Raw genomic sequence first — 22,012 nt, forward strand, 5'->3', positions numbered from 1 at the left:
GAGAGATAGTATTTTTCAATTCACCTCATACAAGTACTATAGTGCAACCTCTTGGTCATGAAAAATTCAACTTACAAATATTGATTTTTTTTGTTACATAACTACACTCAAAAACAAAACAATGTAAAACTTCAGAGCCTACTGGTTTACTCAGTCCTACTTCTTGTTCAGCCAATCACTAAGATAAACAAGTTTGTTTACATTTACAGGAGATAATCCTGCCCTCTTCTTATTTACGTCACCTGAAAGTGAGAACAGGCGTTTCATGGCACTGTTGTAGCTGGCATCACCACGTATTTACTGGCCAGATGTGCTAAAGATTTATATGTCCCTTCATGCTTCAGCCACCATTCCTGAGGACATGCTTCCATGCGGATGATGCTCATTAAAAAAATAATGCATTAATTAAAATTTGTGACTGAACTCCTGGGGGGAGAATTGTACATCTCCTGCTCTGTTTTTCTCACATTTTGCCATATATTTCATGTTATAGCAGTCTTGGATGATGACCCAGCACATGTTCGTTTTAAGAACACTTTCACTGCAGATTTCACAAAATGCAAAGAAGGTACCAATGTGAAATTTCTAAAGATAGCTACAGCACTCAACCCAAGGTTTAAGAACCTGAAGTACCTTCCAAAATCAGAGAGACGAGGAGTGGAGCATGATTTCAGAAGTCTTAAAAGACCAACAGTCCGATATGGAAACTACAGAACCCAAAACATCAAAGAAGAAAAATCAACCTTCTACTGGTGGCATCTGACTCAGATAATGAAAATGAACATGCGACAGTCTGCACTGCTTTGGATTGTTATCGAGCAGAACCTGTCATCAGCATGGATGCATGTCTCCTGGAATGGTGGTTGAAGCATGAAAGGACATATGAATCTTTAGCGCACCTGGCAAGCAAATACCTGGCGACGCCAGCTACAACTGTGCCATGAGAATGCCTGTTCTCACTTTCAGGTGACATTGTAAACAAGAAGCGGGCAACATTATCTCCTGCAAATGTAAACAAACTTGTTTGTCTGAGCGATTGGCTGAACAAGAAGTAGGACTGAGTGGACTTGGAGGCTCTAAAGTTTCACATTGTTTTATTTTTGAGTGCACTTTTTTTTTTTTTTAATATAATTCGACATTTGTAAGTTCAACTTTCATGATAAAGAGATTGCACTACAGTAACTGTATTAGGTGAATTGAAATATACTATTTCTTTAGTTTTTTACGGTGAAAATACTTGCAATCAAAAAAATATAAAGTAAGCACTGTACACTTTGTATTCTGTGTTGTAACTGAAATCAATATATTTGAAAAACGTAGAAAACATCCAAAAATATTTAAATGGTATTCTATTATGGTTTAATCGCGCCATTAATTTTTTTTTAATTGCACGATTAATGGCAATTAATTTTTTTAATTGCTTGACAGCCCTAGCTTCTATATATTTGCAGTTAACTACTCTATTGCTACTGTTCTACTCCAATAGGGACCAACATATCAATTTAAAAAAATAAATAAATAAAAAATAAAAACAGATTTTTCTGCAGACATGCTTGAATAAAAAAATTAAAACAATTAGACACCAGAATAATACTATCCAAATTAAAGAAGAAAACGAGCATACAAATAAGAAGTTTTGGGAAAACTGATTACTGAAGAAATTTCTCTCTGCTGTTACAATTCCACTAGGGTTGATGTCTCCCTTCAATTACCTGACAATGAACCAAGCAGGAAAAAGGAGACAAAGGGGCGAAACAGGAAAGGGCATAGCAGCACTGTTCACGTTCATAATGAGATTTTCGAATTGTAAAGCACTTGAACTAATAAGACTTCAGTTTACAAGTTACTGAGGGGAAAAGGAAGAAAGTATGAAAAAAGGGTGACAATTGGCTGATGTCATATCCCCATAGGATGAGGATGACAAAATTCTACCCAGTTGTTCACAGCACAGCAGAAGTGCGACAGAAAAGGAGGTATAGAGAGCATTACCAATCACACATGTCCTAGGAGAGAGAAAGTTACATAACACTCTGATCTACTTATGGGTCTTAGTTTGCAACTCTCCCCCTCCCCTGATACATTTGCAGATACAACCATTAAAACACTGCAATTTAACATTTTAAAAATATATTTGTATTTTTATCCAAAAATGGTAGAGAAAGTTTTGTTCTTTTAATATTTTGAATCTTCAATAAATTCTGTCAAAGAAATAAAGCAAGGAAATGTTGGAGTCAAAGTTCTTACGCAGAACAGTGTGTGTTGAGTTAAAATTTTAACGTAATGTTCATTAAACTGAACAAAAGTGATCTTTTTGAAAAACTTTTTACCGGAAGTTGTTGATCTACTTCCTCAAAAGCCATAAAAGTATTAATTATTCAGTCAACAATAGTAGGAGAATTAATTCATCATCCTGATGTATTTACCAGAAAAGATATCCTGGAGTAACAGCAAGAGGAAAGGTTGGGGAGAAAACAGCTCAAAGAGCTGGAGAGGGAGAAAAGAAAAGAAATCCATATTTGCTATTATCATACCAGAAAAAAAGATACACACAATGCAGTTATAGTACTGGTTGGATTTAATGAGCTTAGCAATAGGGAGTGGGAGGCTCACAAAACCAAGTATTAGAAACGCCTATTACCATCTTCAAAATAAGATTATGTGCTATCATGGCAAGGTGCTAATATTGTACAGTGAATCTAAAACAGTTTTGGTTCTTCCACCCTTTGGAGCCATTACAGTATGTACACAATTGTATGAGAATCCAGTTGATAGTGTCAGGTCTGCATGCTGATGGACAGGATAAAATATGACTGAAACAGTCATGGTCCTTCCTATGATACAACAATAGCCCTTTCAAAATGAGCTCTTGTTGGCATATACAGCAAGTTAAGCATGTTAGTCTCACTGTGACCTAATCCAAGTTCAGTGCACACTATTTTAATGTAAAAAAGTTGAATGAAGTTAATAGCAAATATTGCTAGAATTACAAAATTAATGTACATTAACCTTTATGTAGTCATTTTCAGGTAATTTATGTGGTGAGCTATTTGAACTACGTCTTGCGTTTATTTCAAGTTCACTTGTAGGAACTCCACCCAAAAGGGCACTCATCCAAAAATCTGGGCACCTTATTCATATTTAAGGAACAAAAGGACATGCAAAACAAGCTGACTAATGCTTCTTCCTTCCATCATACACACATCAATCAAATGAATTAAAAATTTTATTAAGATGTTAAAAAAAAGTGAACAGAGTTTGAGCATAGAAGTTTCTGGTTATCAGGGAATAACGTACAGATTATCGAGGGTGCAAAGTCTGGTTTCAGATCAGGTGGCATAAGGAATACATAATCTGCAATATCCCCGATTGGGGGTAAAAGGTTGATGGGTCAAAGTACAGGTATTGAGATATGAGGGTATGAAGTTCATAGAGTGGCTATGTTCGGGTATGGGGTATAATGAATGGATATGATGATGAGGATGGATTGACCCTCATTTGGTGAGATTTAATGTTCAGGGAGTTTATGGTACCAATTCATATGATCCAACAGAGAAGGTAACTTGGTCCCTTTCTCATAGTGGGAGAACGATGTCACTCTGGCTTAATACAACTTCAAACTCCTACCATACGAATTACACTTTCAACAACTTCCGCCCTCTGCCAATTCTGCTCAGATGGGCTTTACAGTATGCCAAGAAGGTTGTTTCAGACCTTGGAGCAATGGGGTATTTCAGAAGGAAGGTGCCAATATGAAGAACTCTCTACCAGCAGCCCTCTCCCCTTTTTATAACTAGGTGGATCAAAATGCAAGGCCTTTGTTGAATATAAAAAAATGCCATAGTGGGTCAAACCAAAGGTCCATTTAGTCAAGTAGCCCGTCTTCTGACAGTGGTCCATGCTAGACCAATTAATTCCCTTTGACACAATAGGGCAATCATCAAGTGATCCAACCCAACATCCAGTCCCAGCATCAAGGGCTTAGGGACATTCAGAGCAGGATATTGCCCCCCGACCATCTTGGCTAATAGCCATTGATGGACCTATCCTCCAAGAATTTACGTAATTCTTTTTTTAATCCAGTTATAGTTTTGGCCTTCACGACATCCCCTGGCAACAAGTTCCACAAGTTGACTGTGCATTGTGTAAAGATTTCCTTTTGTTTGTTTTAAACCTGCTGTCTATTAGTTTTACTGGGAATCCCTGGTTCTTATGTTACATGGAGGGGTAACTAACACTTCATTATTCACTTTTTCCACACCATTTGTGATTTTAGACCTCTATGATATACCCCCCCTTAGTCCTTTCTTTTCCAAGAAGAATAGTCCCAGTCTTTTTAATCTCTCCTCATATGCATTGCAACTGTAGTAATACAGCAAAGAGAGACAGTTTCTCAGGTAGGCAGTTCCAAAAGAGTTTAATGTTCTATAGGTCAAAGATAAAACCTTGAATTCCACCTGAAAACCAAGAGGCAGCCAGTGCAAATCAAAGAGCATTGTTAACGTAGTGCCTCTTGGTTGCAGTGTATTTAAGCAAGCAGGCTGCCATAATTTGGGCCATTTCAAATTCTTTAGAATGATTTAAGTTGTAGCCATGGAATACACTGCAATAATCCAATCTCGACGTGACAAAGGCATCAATCACAGAAGCAAGGCCTATGTCAGAAAGAAATAGACTGCTGGCAAAGTACAGATGGTAAAAACGTTCCAGGACACTGCTGCAGTGTGATTATTCAAGAGCAGATGGGGATCCAGCACTGTCCCCAGGTTAAGCACTCGAGTAACACATGAAAGACACCCCATCTATTAAAGGGAGAGTTAACAACTACCCCATTGTGGGTTCTGAACAAATCGTTTTTTAGGATTCTAAAACTGTTGTTATCTCAACACAAATATCTACATTTATTTTGAATTGCAAACAATGCAGCAGAAATGTTTACATCCAAATAGGTTCTGAGCTCCAGAAAGACTAGGAAATGGACTAAATGTAAGTGAAACTGACTAGTTTGTTTTCATTATTTACTTCTGAGTTTGGACAACAAGTGAGTTAGTTACAATTCATATTAATAAAATATAATTATGACTCATCACACAAATTAACCTTTTTTAACATTATGGTCCTTTAAAAATATGATTAAAAGCCACAAAAAATAAGGAAGTTATTGGGTAAGGCTAAAACTTCAGGCTTGTTCTTACTCACTCTTGCGACTATTGCTGAGCCTACATTTTACAAACGTAGCGTATGTGATGTTAAATATAGGTACTGGGACTAGAGACATAGTACAATCAATTCAGGATGGAGTGTCACCATTGACAATGTACTGTTTTGGGGAAGGGAAAAAACACAGTGAGAAAGGTATATTTAATCTAGAAGCAACTGAACGTGATTCTTTGAAAATCGGGAGAATAGTTCTCCCAATGAGACTATATACAACAAATTATATCCCCAAACCAGGTAACTACAGATTGCCCAGAAAAGGATTTAAGAAAAGAAACACAGATTCACTCCAGCCCACATATGAAGGAAGGAAGGCCGGACTGGGGAAATTCCCCTGACCCTTTTCCTTTCCCTTCCATGTTTTCAATGCCGGGCAGATGTAAAAATAAGTCATTAATTTGAGATTCCCTCCTTTGGATAAATTTTTGTCGAGCAATGATTGGAGACATTGGTCTGTGATTTAACTTTCAGAAGCGCTGAAGCCACCCTCCCCTTCCCCCACAACTCTCCAAAAATCAGGCTGTTCAGGAGCCAGGAGGAGGAGGGTTGGGCGAGGACGACCTACGTGCCAGGCACTCGGCCGCCGGGGCACAAGAGGGGATCAAGGTTAAGCGCTGCGGAGCCATTTCGCTAAGGCCTCCAAGCGTCCCACCCTCGCGGAAGCTGTGAAGTAACCACCCCTGACCCCGATACAGCCACCACAACAAGCCGGGCTCCCCGGCTCCCCTCCCGCGTCAGCGTCCCGGCAGCAAAACAACACAGCAACGAGACTGACCCAGGCCGGCTCCTCCGTGACAGCCATGGGGCGGAAGCTCCACGTCCCTCCACACCCGGGGCAGAGAGGCTCGGGCAGGGTCCGAGCTCCCCGGCTCAGGCCACAGGCCCCGCAGCCGGGGAAGTGGCCGCGGTGAGCTCCCCCCGCGCCGGCTCCGCAGAGCCGCCTGGGCCGCAGCGGGGATCCCCGCGCGGCGGAAGGAGCCGGGCCGGTCACTCACCACTTGGTAGCGGCTGGCGGGCTGGTGGTGATCCATCCCGGCCGCCCGCGGACAGACAGTGGCGCGGCCCAACCCCGGCTCCTCCGCGCCCGCTCGCTGGCTCGTTCTCCCCTCGCGGCTACCGCCCTGCTTCAGCGGCTGGGCCCTGCCTTCCCCCTCCGGATGCGGCTGCCTCTGAACCGGAGCCGGCCTCCTCACTCCGTCACCGCCCCCACCGGACTCGGACCCGCCTTCTGGGGGCGGGGCGCGACAGCCACTTCCCTGCGGAGGAGCACGAAGGTGAGGGCGCCGCCCGTGACGCACATAATAAAGCGGGGGCGGGGGTGCACGTCGGGGCCCAGCCCGTGTTACACACCAACACACCTGTGCACCTCACACCCCTGTACCCGGCGGGCCCCTCACACGCCCCCTGTGCCCTTCCCAGTCCCTTACACGCCCCTGTGCCCCCCCTGGGCTCCCCCTTACGCACACACCCCACTGGGCCCCAGGCCAGCTCCCATTGTAGGACAGATTTCTTTCCCTTAACTTCTCTAAAAGAAAGCCCTGTTCCAGACATTTTAACTTTTACATCTTACCCCAGCGTAGGATTCTTCTGGGATGTCTGCTTTTAAAAATAATAATAATAATAATAAAAATAAAAAAAAAACAGAAGAGGAGTTTTAAATTGATGTTTTGAAAATTGTATCTGAACTTCACTTTTGACATTTTTTCTAACTCTTTTGTAGGGCTGTCAAGCAATTAAAAAAATAATCGTGATTAACTGCACTGTTAATAATAAAATACCATTTATTTAAATATTTTTGGATGTTTTCTACATTTTCAAATATAATTACCAGTATTTCAATTACAACACAGAATAAAAAGTGTACAGTGCTCACTTTATATTTATTTTTTATTACAAGTATTTGCACTGTAAAAAAAATAAAAGAAATAGTATTTTTCAATTCACCTAATACAAGTACTGTAGTACAATCTCTTTATCATGAAAGTTGAACTTACAAATGTAGAATTATGTACCTAAAAAACTGCATTCAAAAATAAAACAATGTAAAATTTTAGAGCCTGCAAGTCCACTCAGTCCTACTTCTTGTTCAGCCAATCACTCAGACAAACAAGTTTGTTTGCATTTGCAGGAGATAATGTTGCCCGCTTCTTGTTTACAATGTCACCTGAAAGTGAGAACAGGAGTTCTCATGGCACTGTTGCAGCTGGTGTCGCCAGGTATTTACGTGCCAAATGCGCTAAAGATTCATATGTCCCTTCATCCTTTAACCACCATTCCAGGGGACATGCATCCATGCTGATGACGGGTTCCGCTTGATAACAATCCAAAGCAATGCAGACTGTTGCATGTTCATTTTCATTATCTGAGTCGATGTCACCAGCAGAAGGTTGATTTTCTTTTTTGGTGGTTTGGGTTCTGTAGTTTCTGCATCGGAGTGTTGCTCTTTTAAGACTTCTGAAAGCATGCTCCACACCTCGTCCCTCTCAGATTTTGGAAGGCACTTCAGATTCTTAAACCTTGGGTGGAGTGTAGTAGCTATCTTTAGAAATCTCACATTAGTACCTTCTTTGCATTTTGTGAAATCTGCAGTGAAAGTGTTCTTAAAATGAACAACATGTACTGGGTCATCATCCGAGACTGCTATAACATGAAATATAAGGCAGAATGCAGGTAAAACAGAGCCAGAGACATACAGTTCTCCCCCAAGGAGTTCAGTCACAAATTTAATTAACACATTATTTTTTTAATGAGTGTCATCAGCATGGAAGCATGTCCTCAGGAATGGTGGTCAAAGCATGAAGGGGCATATGAATGTTTAGCATATCTGGTACGTGAATAACTTGCAACGCCAGCTACAACAGTGCCATGCGAATGCCTGTTCTCATTTTCTGGTGACATTGTAAATAAGAAGAGGGCAGGATTATCTCCTGTAAATGTAAACAAACTTGTTTGTCTTACCGATTGACTGAAGAAGAAGTAAGACTGGGTGGACTTGTAGGCGCTGAAGTTTTACATTGTTTTGTTTTTGAATGCAGTTATGTAACAAAAAAAATCTATTTTTGTAAGTTGCAATTTCATGACAAAGAGATTGCACTACAGTACTTGTATGAGGTGAATTGAAAAATACTATTTCTTTTGTTTATCATTTTTACAGTGCAAATATTTGTAATAAAATAATATGAACTTTGATTTCAGTTACAACACACAATACAATATATATGAAAATGTAGATAAACATCCACAATATTTAATAAATTTCAATTGGTATTTTATCAACAGTGCGATTAAAAGTGCAATTAATCGCGATTAATTTTTTTGAGTTAATCGTGTGAGTTAATTGCGATTAATCGACAGCCCTACTCTTTTGGCTTCTTTATATCTCCAAAGCAGCATGGCCTAGAAACTCCAAATATGGGCCCAATTCTGCACACTGCTTCCATGGAGCATAGCTATTACTTCAGTGGGGCTCTGTGTGGTGGAAGGGTCCACTCAAGCAGAGCTGCTTACAGGATCAGTTGGGGCTTTGTTGTGTTGGCCTTGGTGAGAAGTGACTTTTAGTATTCTTATTTTGGTTTTGCAGGGAGGAGGGGACAATAGAGCAGAACCAGGGGGTGTTTCCTGGGGAAATTCAAAAGTAATATATAAAAAGTTTAGATACATACACACACAGTGTAAAATTTATATTAAAATGTGTGATACCCTAAGCCAGTGGTTTTCAAACTTTTTTTCTGGCAACCTAGTTGAAGAAAATTGTTGATGCCCGCGACCCAAAGGAGCTGGGAATGAGGGATTTGGGCTGTGGGAGGGGCTCAGGGCTAGGGCAGAGGGTTGGGGTTATCGGGGTGAGGGCTGCAGGGTGGGGACAGGAATGAGGTGTTTGGGGTGCAAAAGGGGGCTCTGGGTGTGACAGTGCACACCATAAGGCTTTATGGAAATATGCTTATGAATGTATATATGACATAACTGGAATATGTTTTATGCTACATATGCCATGTAACATATCTCTGTAAAGGTTATGATCTACTGAATCTATTCATTCTCTTTGTATGTATGTGTCATTGTTGTATTCAAAGTTATGAATATTGGCTGTGTACTTGCTTGATTTCTAAGGCCTTGACTACACTGGCGCTTTACAGCGCTGCAACTTTCTCGCTCAGGGGTGTGAAAAAACACCCCCCTGAGCGCAGCAAGTTACAGCACTGTAAAGCGCCAGTGTAAACAGTGCACCAGCGCTGGGAACCGTGCTCCCAGCGCTGTAAGCTAATCCCCTCGGGGAGGTGGAGTACCTGCAGCGCTGGGAGAGCTCTCTCCCAGCACTGGCGCCGCGACCACACTCGCACTTCAAAGTGCTGCTGCGGGAGCGCTCCCGCGGCAGCGCTTTGGAATTTCGAGTGTAGCCAAGCCCTAAGTAGCCTTAGTAAAGCATTTGGTCAGCTTCTTGAGAAAGGAATGTGCAAATTAAGTGCCCAATCAAGAAATACTTAATGGACAATGAATCTTGGAAGGCTCCAATCAACATAAGAAGTCTACCTGAGGACGTTCAGGGTAGCATGTAAACAATGGCTGCTGCCTGTAAAAACTGAGTCATGCATGGACATGTGACTTGCCCATGTGACTCCAAAACTCCATCTTGGAGCTGGATTTTGCATAGGAGAGAGGAGGAGGTCTCTACCCACAAGCGAAAGTCTATTTAAACCCCTGGGAGACCCCTCCATTTTGTCTTCAGCTGGCTAAAGAGATAGCCTCTCCACCCCCAAGGATATCTGAAAGAAACTGGAACAAAGGACAGTACCTACAGGGGGTGTGAGTGATTGCTGGACCCAGACTAGAAGGAGACTAGTCTGTAAAAGGAAGCTTACTGGAATTCCTCTGAGGGTGAGTTTTTTATCTGTATTCAGTTTTCTTACTGTATTAGACATAGACTTGCATATTCTATTTTATTTTGCTTGGTAGTTCACTTTGTTCTGTCTGCTATTACTTGGAACCACTTAAATCCTACTTTTTGTATTTAGTAAAATCACTTTTTACTTATTAATTAACCCAGAGTATGTATTAATACCTGGGGGGGGGCAAACAGCTGTGCATATCTCTCTATCAGTGTTATAGAGGGCGAACAATTTATGAGTTTACCCTTATACTTATACAGGGTAAAACAGATTTATTTGGGGTTTGGACCGCATTGGGAGTTGGGCATCTGAGTGTTAAAGAGAGGAGCACTTCTTAAACTGCTTTCAGTTTAAGCCTACAGCTGTTAGGGAACGTGGTTCAGACCTGGGTCTGGGTTTGCAGCAGGCTAGCGGGTCTGACTCAAACCAGGCAGGGCATTGAAGTCCCAAGCTGGGAAGGCAGGGTAAGCAGGGGCAGAAGTAGTCTTGGCACATCAGTTGGCAGCCGAAGGGGGTTTCTGTGATCCAACCTGTCACACTGGGTATGTGGGGGGCTCAGGGCTGGGGCAGAGGCACGGGCTTACCTCGGGCGGCTCCCGGTCAGCGGCACAGCGGGGGTGCTTCCTGCCTGACCTGGCACCGCAGACCGTGCTGTGCCCCGGAAATGGCCAGCAGCAGGTCCGGATTTTAGGCGGAGGCATGCAAGCGGCTCCGTGCAGCTGTCGCCCGCAGTCACCTCCCCACCCAGCGGCCAATGTGAGTGCAGAGCTGGTGCTTGGTGCAAGGGCCGCACGCGGAGCCCCGTGGCCCCCCCCGTCTCGGAGCTGGACCTGCTGCTGGCCGCTTCTGGGGCACAGCGCGGTATCAGAACAGGTAGGGACTAGCTGCCTTAGCCAAGCAGCACCACCGACGGGACTTTTAACAGCCCGGTTGGTGGTGCTGACCAGAGCCGCCGTGACCCAGTGCCTTACATTCCGACCCGCAGTTTGAAAACCACTGCCCTATGATAAGGTAGATAGGGAAAGGGTTAATTAGAAGCTCATTGCATATATTTTTGCACTTTTAAGGGACAAAGTTAAGTTTAGGCGGATGATATAAATAGGATGGAGTGAGAGACACCCATTGACTTCCAGGGGCTTTGGATCAAATCCTAATGGCATTACTCTTTTAGCTCTGTGCATTAGTACCGAAGTTCCTGAATTCAAACCTTGCTGATGACTCATGAGAGGTGGCTGTTACACAACACAAAGAGCCAAATTAACCTCTGATGTAACTCCACTATATTCAAAATCAATTTAGGATGAAACAGGAGGAAATTATTCTAGTAGGGAACTGACTCAAATAACACAGTTGTCACTTATGCTATGGTATACTGAATTTTGGACTATTTATTATTGCCTCAGAAGGGGAAGAGACTATAGCCAAAGAGAGGAGAAAGAAGTACATCTTAAGTACATGGCTCACATAGATAGCCTGTACATTGAGTCAGAACAAACCCTTTTCATATATACCATACTAAATAACTAAACATATAGCCTATCTAGCTAGATGTTTCATAGTCATTAAATGAGATGGGCTAAAGAGTAACTCCAGTGAAGTATATTGAGTTATAGTAGGGATTAATTTGACCTACTAAGGTTTACACTCTGCTTAATGTTTACTGTGTTGATTTTTCTTCTTTGTTTCTACTGCATGCCAAAAAACAACAACAAAAAAACAAAAAAAACACCCCACACTTTGTTTCTCTTAAAGTTAACTAGATTTGGATCTGATGACTTGTGACAGAGTTATCCTTTTGGTACCACAGAGGAAAGGAAGTTGCACCTAAATTTCAGAGGATGCTGAGTCAAGAGTACATACAAGAATAAGTACAAGTCATGTAATAACAAGTAATAAAAGGGCAGAAAGCATTCTGTATGATGCTGTGAGGATGTTAGCCGAAAGTCACTGGGAACTTAGGAGCAAGGCTGCCAGACTAGGTTATAACATTTGTTTATTTTTTGGAAGCTATGAGGAATGCAGTACAAAAGACATGCCACTTCTCCAGATGGGATCCAAATTGTAGATGGCACTTGCTGCTCATAGAAACCAAACAAACAGACAACTGAGTATTATTATAAAGGATTTATGTTCTCAAAGTAGTATCTCTTAAAGCTTTTTAATTAAGCCTCCATCACTATTGTACTACAAGCCATGTTTGTCAGATGACATAGAAGGTTTTTTCCCCCGGAGACTTCTTTTGTTTTGATTATTTAAAAAAAACAACAACTTGTTTTTAGTTAAGCTACAAAAGCAAGGAAAATTCAGAGTCAAAGCTTAAACTCCAGGCTGTTTCTTGGTAAATCACTTAACCTTTTGTATCCAACTAACATAACACATACTGTGTGGGTGTTTCCACTGCAAGAAGCAAGTTGCCCGGTTATATGTTAAATGGCTTTTCAGTGTTTTAGCAGATCCACAGAGCTATTTCTGCCCTTTCCCTCCCAGAATGATTTTGTTGCTTCCCTACATAGTACCCCTTACAACCATGGTTATAGTGGCGCATTCTGAGACTCCGGACACAGCTATGCCAGAGTGTCCAAGAGTGTTGTTTGGAGCATGGATTTTTCAGAAAATTGCCAGAGGAGAGGGACTGAATTATGGGATGGAGCCAGAAGGACCCGTGGAACCAGTGAAGCTGTAATGCTGATGTTTCCTAGCCCAACTGAGAAGTCATCACAGATTGTTCATTAGTAATAACAATGTATTTATGTGATTGATCCTTAATCAATGCACTGTGCTTTTAAAGACTTCCAAACTGTTAGGCCTGGTCTACACTAGACAATTAGATATGTTTAAACAAAGTGTCAGGGGGTTGAAAAATCCACAGCCCTCAGCAGTATAATTAAGATGACTAAGTCCCCATTTAAACAGCACTAAATCAATGGAAGAATTCATCCACTGACTTAGCTACTACCTCTCAGGGAGGTGGATTACAGAAGAACCCTTCCTGTTGGCATAGGCGATGTCTTATACTGAAGCAGTACAGTGGCATAGCTGCAGCAGCACATCTGTGCCACTGCAGCAAAGTGTAGACAGGTCCTTAAAAACAACAAAAAAAACTTACTTTTCAACCTTTGGTCCTTTTGACATACTGAGCTCTTCCATTTTAAGGCTGTGCAGCTGGCTAGCCCAGCTAGTGCACTGATATCCTAAAGGGTAAAAGGAAGTGTCATGTGATTCTGCCAAATTAGTTTTTATTTTCAAAATATTGTTGTGTCTATACCAGGGATCGGCAACCTTTGGCATGAGGCCCGCGCCGCTTCCCACACCCATTGTCCTGGGATGGCGAACCACGGTCAGTGGGAGCTGCGATCAGCCAAACCTGCAGACGCGGCAGGTAAACAAACTGGCCTGGCCCGCCAGGGTGCTTATCCTGGCGAGCCGTGTGCCAGAGGTTGCCGACCCCTGCTCTAAAAGATCAGAAATATTCGTTTCAATGCCAGCAATAAAAAGCAACATACCTCTCTGACTTAAGTTACCTCTTTGCTACCATCAGAAACCATTCATAATATCACAGCACTATCCCAGGAATTGTAATTGTTAACTCAATGAATCTGCTTCCTCCCCTCCCTCCAGATATGTACTATCTATAGGGTGACCAGATGTCTCGATATTATCGGGACAGTCCCAATTTTAGGGGACTTGTCCCGCGTCCCGACCTTACATTGGTCGGGACGTCTGGTCACCCTATATGAGGGGGACCGCGGCAAGCCGGCGCCGCCGGCGCCACTCACCTTCCCTCCCTGGGCCCTGGGGCAGCGCGCAGCTGAGCTCCCTGGGCCCTGGGGCAGCGCGCAACTGAGCTCCCAGCGCGGCGGCGCCAGCCCACGGGGCCCCCCGCCTGGCCGGCAGGAGCCTGCAGAGCGCAGCCCTGCCCCTGCCCCGGCACACAGAGAGGCAGGGAGGTCTCACTCCCCTGCGTGCTGCAGCGGGGCGGGGCCTGTAGACTCCGGCAGCAGGCAGCGAGCCCACCCTGCCCCCGCCCCCCTCCCCTCGACCCGACCCAACCCAACCCAACCCGACCCGACCCTAGGAAGGGGCCAGAGGGACTGGGAGGGACCTGCCTGCTGGATGCTTCCTGGGAGCCGCTCCAGGTAAGCACTGCTGGGCTCACCTGGCCCCCTGGCAGGTCCCTCTGGGGGGGCTCCCCTCAGACCCACTGCCCTCAGGCCCCACCCTGACCCTGTTCCCTCAGCCTCCCCCGCAGTGTCCCTCTTGTGCCCCCCACCCTCAATCCACTGCCCTCAGCCCCCCGACCCTGTTTCCTCTGCCTCCCCCACAGTCCCTCCCCTCCCCCCGATCATCTCACCCGACCCACTGCCTTCAGCCCCCACCCTGACCCTGTTCCCTCAGCCTCCCCCGCAGTGTCCCCCTTGTGCCCCCACCCTCAATCCACTGCCCTCAGTCCCTGTCCCTGTTCCAACAGACTCCCCCACAGTCCCTGCCCCCCCCCCCCCATCATCTCACCCTGCATGGATGTGGAAATCTGTCCCAGATTCCAGGCTGTCGTTAGCCCCTGGGGCAAAAGATCAGCAGAGGTTTCCAAAGGGAAGTTTGCAGCCTTTGCTCAGACCCAAACATTTTCACTTAAAAAAATAAATAAATAAATACCCAAACCCATCCTGACACCCATCTGCTCTGTCCAGATTTGCTGTTATCCCTGTTGAGGCCAAAGTGGTTTGAAAAATTAAAAATCCCTGACACCATTGTGTTGCCCCCCCCCCTGTGTTGCTCGTTAATCTGATGGACCTGCCAATAATGAATAAAGATGAATGCCCTGGGAGCAATGTGTCAGGCAGACAGTTTGTCAAGTAGGAAAGTGAATGCTGAAGCCCTCACAAAATGCAGAGACTTTTCTTAACCTGAGAACTGAAAAATTGCCAGATACCCTGCATGGGTTTGAAAGTGACAAGAGCCTAGCCACTGACCAGAGCAGCATCAGGTTTGAAGTGACGAGGAGGGTCTGTGTCATGAAGTCTGCATTTCCACTGAGGACTCTTCCATTGCCAGGGTAGCGCTGGCGCAGGTCTGCCGCCCGGCACAGCAATGCTGAGAGGTGCCAGTGTAGACCCGACCCACTGCCCTCAGCCTCCCCCGCAGTTCCCCCTGCACCTCCCACCCTGAACCTACTGCCCTCAATCCCTGCCCTCCCCCAAATCTCTTCTTCAGCCTCTCCCGTCATCCCACCTCCATCACTCCCCCTGCTGTCCCACCCCCTCAACTTCCCCCCATTCCAGTCCTGCTCCCCTCTGTCTCATCCCCTCCAGACCCTGTCCCTCTCCCCAACCCCCCGACCCTCCCCAGCCCAGCCCCATTGTCTCCCCCGCCCCGCCCCACTCTACACAGCTCTCTACCCTGTCCCATTCATGCTCCCCTCAGCCCCTACCCTACTCCCCCCCCCATCCCACTCCTGTCCCATCCGTCTCAGCCCCCCCGACTCTCCCACTCCTGTCCCCCTCAGTTCCTCCACCCTGCTTCCCCTGGTCCATCCCCACACACCCACCGACTTCCTCGACCTCCCTCCCCCCAATCCCACTGCCTGGACTCACCCCCGTCCCACTCAGGACATGCAGGAAAAAGAAGCAATGGGCTTAAATTGTAGCAAGGGAGATTTAGGTTAGACATTAGGAAAAACTTCCTAACTGTAAAGGTAGTTAAGCACTGGACAAATTACCTAGAGAGGTTATGGAATAGCAGTCATTGGAGTTTTTTAAGAGGTTAGACAAACACCTGTCAAGGATGGTCTAGTGTTGTTATTACTCAGTCCTGCCTCAGTGCAGGGGTTTGACTAGATGACCTGTTGATATCCCTTCCAGTCCTACATTTCTGTGATTCACACTGAATTGCCTTGTGCCACTGTCTAGTAGTAGTAGCACACAGTTCTCTGACATGCAGGTTTATAAAATTGTAGTTAATATACAGTTTAGAGCATAGCAGTTTTAAAGCTCTGCATGTTCAGACCAACTGAGCTGAAAATTGTGATCTATAGTATTCAAAACTATTAAGATGTGGGCTGAAATAAAATCAGCATGAATTGCTCAACAATATCAATGGAATCAGCATTGCGCTGCTATATATTGTAAAACATTACAGTGAAATCTTGCAAGTATTACATAGCACGCCGCCTTGCCCAAGTGGTAACTAAGCATAACATCTTCCTGTTTCAATATTCTTAACTTGTATCCCATCGCTCCTAGAAGTTGTTTTTTTTCCCAAACACTGAATACTGCTAAGTTATGAGTTTTAACAGGTTTTTTTCTTTTAAACCACAGCACTGAATGCTATTCTAAAATTGTTTTCCAAATATTCTTAAACTCCCAGTTTATCCCCTGCTGATGTTCATTGTGAAAAGTATTGCAGGTCTAATAATAATATTTGGCACTTTTGTAATTCACTGTCCAACCTGTGTTTTGTGCCCTCCTCTGGTGGATTTTTAGAGGATAACTGTATAGCTACCAGCTAAGGGAGTTATATCTTGAACTCAAGTAGTAGAAGCTCATGCTTTTAAGTCTGGATGGCTCAGGTTCAATCTTTGGTGACTAGCTATGATGGAGGTTGCTACATTTATAATCCCCTTAATCAGAGGTTCTGAATATGCTTTGTTGTAGGCAGAGCTAGCCTATAGTTAAGCAACCGAAAATTTAGAATGGGAAGTGTTGAAATGTTGGGAAGCCTTATAATTTTGCCAGTCTGGAACGAACATCCCATCTGAGGGATGGGGGCGGGGAGAGAGGAGAGTGAGACAGGACCAGGAAACTGGGACAAGGAATCCAGAGCGGTAGTGGGGGGCAGTTGAAATCAGATGAGGAGCTGGGGCGGGTTAGACAGCAGTAGGATAGACATAGACTGGAGGGGACGGGAAGAAGGGTCTTTGACTACTAGAGACCACTCCATTCAGGAGCCTGGGATAGACCCAGGATTCCTGAGTTTCACAGTTCCTCTTCTGTCAGCAGATATCTGTGAAACCCAGTGGCAAAAAAAGTGTCTCATCCCCCTATAGAGCTGATCTATCACATATAGGATGACAACCTACTGCCTCTGCCATCACTTACTCCATTAGCTCAAGTGGCAGAAGTCTGTGCAGTGGATCTAAAGGTTCATCGGCAGGGTTGGAGCCATACGAGTTTCACGATGATTCCACATGCCAGAATTTCTGGGGCAGTTCAGTTTTGATTTTTACAAAAAAACCTGGGGAAATGCATACAGAAATAGGGTGACCAGATGCCTAAATAGGGGAATCTCAAGCAGGAGTAGAGAGGTTATTTTATCCCTGTATTTGGCACTGGTGCAACCACTGTTGGAATACTGTGTCCAGTTCTGGTGTGCACAATTTAAGAAGGATATTGATAAATTGGAGAGTGTTCAGAGAAGAGTCACAAGACTGATTAAAGGATTATAAAACATGCCTTATAGTGATCGACTCAAGGACCTCAATCTATTTAGCTTAACAAAAAGAAGGTTAAGAAGTGACTTGGTTATAGACTGTAAGTATCTACATGGGGAACAAATAGTTAATAATGGGCACTTCAGTCTAGCAGAGAAAGGTAGAGCATGAGCCAACGGTTGGAAGTTGCAGCTAGACAAATTCAGACTGGATATAAGGCATACCTTTTCAATAGTAAGAGTAATTAACGATTAACAATATACTAAGGGTCATGGTGTTTTTCTAAAAGCTTTTTCTAAAAGCTATCCTCTAGGAATTATTTTGGGAAAGTTCTATGTCTGTGCTATACAGGCGGTGAGACCAGGTGATCACCGGATCCCTTCTGGCTTTATAATCTCAGAACTAGGTACATCAATTCACATGCAAAATTCTCATGGAATTCAATAGGTGTCCTTGCCCTGTGGCTTGTGGTGCGGGCTGCAGCAGGGGCTGTACAACCCCTCTCGCAGCTTCCTAGGGCCCCCTCTCATGGCTCTGTGCACCTGTGTCTGTCATTGTCGTCCTCTCCCCTCCCCCCGCCCCGCTCGCCCAATGTGTCCTGATATTTCACTCTTGTGATCTGGTCACCCTAACTAGCTATAGAGTCAAAATCTAACAGAGAATGTAGCTTTTTAAAGTGATAAGCAAACAGCTGTATTTCAAAGAAATGCTCTACAGTTCTATAGCACTTCACATCTTCAGAATGCCTTGCAAATATCTAACTATATTTTAAAAGCTATTTAGCATCCAAAAGACATCTCTCAATAACAATGATTATAAAAAAAAGGTTGAAGTGTGGGCCTAAATGCTTTTTAAAACACTACTTTAGAGTACTGTACATTATCAAAATCAACTTTGTTTACAGATTCCCCCAAAATTTTTTAGAGATATTTCACTTACTCTTTGGGCAGCTTCTGCTGCAGCAGCTGCCATTGCTGCAGCTTTGGCTTTTTCTGCTTCATCGTAAGTAGGAAGAGAGGTAGCTACACTATATGGAGGTGGTACAGGGTAAAATTCATTATGTGTTTCTGTTAAAAACAAAAAATGAGATTCATGCTTTGTATCCCAGAAAAATATCAACAAGAACCATAGACTACAGCAATCTTAGCGGCAGGTAAACAAACCGGCCCCATCCGCCAGGGGCCTTACCCTAGCGGGCCGCATGCCAAAGGTTGCCGATCCCTGGTCTATACATATCACCACCACTGTCTGGTTTATATGTTCCTTTGTTTTTGCTTTTTACCTTTACATGTTACAGCATGTCATGGGCTAGTCCCCTGCTAAGTCTTGTCACACCCTGAGTGCAGACCACACCACTTCAGGTCTCCTTCACCACCACCATGTTTTATGTTGTTTTATGTTGTTATTGCAGCAGGCCTCCACCTGCAGTGCTATTTACAAGGCTCCACCAAATCCCCCAATTATGGGGTGGAGGAGCCAGCCAGCCCGCCAGTCCGCTGCATGCCCCCCCCCCTCCATTCTGACTCTTGATTTCCCCCTTCCTTCCTCTGATTTTATCTGCTCCCATCTGCTGGGGTTGTTTCTCCCGCTAATTAATCCCTCAGTTGTAGCTGCACTTGTGAATAGGTCTTCCAATAGGTCCAAATTAACCTCTATTAGTGGGGATTTGAGTGACAGAGTGTAGAGTCCCACAGTAACGTTAGTGCTAGAGCTGGATGGAAAGTACTGATCTTAAGTGCATTGGGGATATGTATAATTGTTAAGCACTAATGATAATATTAATGTATAATTAGTTGAGTAGATGCTGAAGGTGAGAGGACTATCATGCTTCAATTCTTAAACAAATGAAATAATTGTTAGTGCTTTGTTTTTGTTTTTTTCCTCTCCTGGAATAACTTATCATGTTTGTTCAATTTTTTAAAAGTCACTTTGTTTTCAAGGCTTAACTATTTCTGTGTGACTTAATATGCCAGATGCCTAGGGAAAAATAGATTCCTTTTACCCCACCATGCTAATCCACATACTTGATGCATCTCAGTTAAACAATTGCAGTGGACGTCATCAGACTAATAGTTACTTGCATTGATTTTCTGATCTTCTGACACAATTTGATGTTGCAATTGGAAATTTTTTACTGTGTTAAACAGTCAAATCATTACTAAATGTAGGAGTAGATGAGGTGGCACATTTCGATTGGCTGCTATTATGGTTAGGGACATTTTGAGGAATAATTGTCTTTTACATGATGATCTCTGTGATTCCACACCAGCTGACTGTCACAACCTCCTGAATCAGGGGCCTACACTACCAGCATGAGTTACCATTGTCTTTTTGATCATATTAGTGTTTACTCTAAGCAGACCTCTATTTTTGTTCAGCATAAAATTAAAACAATATAAAGTGTCAACAATATATTTTAATGAAAGTCATATTAGTTTTCAAGTACATAAAAGGTTGTTACAAGGAGGGGGAGAAAAAATGTTCCCCTTAACCTCGTAGGATAGGACAAGAAGCAATGGGCTTAAATTGCAGCAAGGGCAGTTTAGAAAAAACTTCCTAACTATCAGGGTAGTTAAGCACTGGAATAATTTGTGTAGGGAGGCTATGGAATCTCCATCACTGGAGATTTTTAAGAGCAGGTTAGACAAACACCCACCAGGGATGGTCTAGATAATACCTTCCAGGCCTATGATTCTATGATTATTTTAGAACAGAATAAGGAGATTTTACTTTGCTTTTTGCTGGCAAGATCATTACTTTTGAATTTAGCTCTTACTCATTGGTTGGCATGTTTTTCTGTCTATTGATAGTAATAGTTATTGCAAATTCAGTATTACTGTTAAGGGGTGTGTGTGTTCTAAATGCAGTTGACTTAAGGACACCATTCTGGTGCCTTGCATATTGCTGTAGCAACAGAAATATATAGTGGAAACTTTTATAAGTGATGTCATTGATTCTGCAGAGAAACTTGATTGTAACAGGAAGTCGCCTCTAAAGAGAATTGTTATTTGCAAATTGGAAGTGCATTGAAACAATCTGGGGCTTTCATTCTATTTCACTATTACTTAAAAAAAACAAACTCACCTACATTAAAAGAAAGTTATAGTACCCAACTGAAGCGCTCAAAAGTTAGGAAATTTCAGTATTAAGGTTGCCTGTGCAACCTTAATTCAGCCCCCTTATACAAATGCAGTATGATACAGTCTTTAATTCCATTATCACGTACTATTCTTTCCCAACAGCAAACCTGTCTTTGGTCATTACTGCTATGTCAATGGTGAGTAAAGAAAGACATGCTAGCCTTAGAATCATAGAAGAATCATAGAAGATTAGGGTTGGAAGAGACCTCAGGAGGTCACCTAATCCAACCTCCTGCTCAAAGCCTTATGTCTACACTTCCTTGTCTGTGTAAATTTAATTCAGATCTTTAATGCTGTTTTATCACAGCTCTTCTGAAATGGCTGGAGAGCAGAACTAAGTCCATTCTCTCTCCTATAAACAAAGAGAATACTACACTTTTTTTACCATTACAGTATAAGTACCTAGAGAGAGCAAAAAGCAACACACACTTCTTCCTCCATTCCCAAACACTCAACGATCACAAAAATAAAGGTGTAAAAATATTCCATTCTTCATAGCTTCATTTTGCATCCTAAGTAATGTTGAAATTCAGACCTAGTATACAAATACATAATACAACTGAGAAATAAATAAATTATTTGCTAGATCTATTTAACTAATTTACCCATGGAATGTTTTAAAGCAGGTCATGATTTCCCTGAAAGTACTTATTTGAATTTATTTGTTAAAATATTTTAATTTGAAATTTGAGCTGTGGTAGCTACTTGCCATTGGTTATGTAAGTCTTGTATTGGTTCTGGTATCTGATTGGATCAGCGTAACTACTGTTATCAGGAAGGGGGCTTGAAGAAGCAACTGGGGCTTTGAATTTCTCAGGAAGAGATTAAACAGATAAACAAGACTAGACTGTTTTAGAAAGTTTTATATTTATTTCCCCCCCTAGGCCATACAGACGTTGCCAGGGCCATCATTGCTAGGAAGCTGGGCTACTGTAAGATTTACTAGCAGGGTTTCAATTTAATTTCTCACCATATTTATGGAAAGAGAGAGAGAAAGAGAGAGAGAGAGAGACCCTAGCCGTATACCATCAGCACACAGTTTAAAGAAATCATTATAGAAGGACAGGAAGGAGAAATGTGTCTGCCAACAGATATGGCTAGGTTTCAGGAAGATGCAAGGAGCCAGTCCTCGCATTAGCACCAATTACATTACATTACAGCCTGGCATTTCTGCAAGAAACAGCACAGCAAGGTCCCACAGGGAATTTGATGTTTTGCCAATTTCAGGGACTAGGCACCATTTTTGAGTCCACAGGACATAGTCCAGTTTGTCTAATCCAGTGTTTCCCAAACTTGGGACGCTGCTTGTGTAGGGAAAGCCCCTGGTGGGCTGGGCCTGTTTGTTT

General features: G+C 43.3%; 1 protein-coding gene across 1 annotated transcript in view; it reads right to left on the reverse strand.

The window, feature by feature from the left end:
• The window catches only part of NDFIP2 (Nedd4 family interacting protein 2), a 73,293-nt gene extending 66,980 nt beyond the window's left edge, over positions 1-6,313 (reverse strand). The window contains exon 1 of the mRNA XM_065400864.1: positions 6,210-6,313. Coding sequence (XP_065256936.1) covers positions 6,210-6,245 — 36 coding nt within the window. The 5' untranslated portion in view covers positions 6,246-6,313. The remainder of the gene's footprint in view (positions 1-6,209) is intronic.
• Positions 6,314-22,012: the final 15,699 nt, after the last annotated feature.

Source organism: Emys orbicularis, chromosome 1 (genome assembly GCF_028017835.1).
Source record: "Emys orbicularis isolate rEmyOrb1 chromosome 1, rEmyOrb1.hap1, whole genome shotgun sequence".
NCBI classification, from domain to species: Eukaryota; Metazoa; Chordata; order Testudines; family Emydidae; genus Emys; species Emys orbicularis.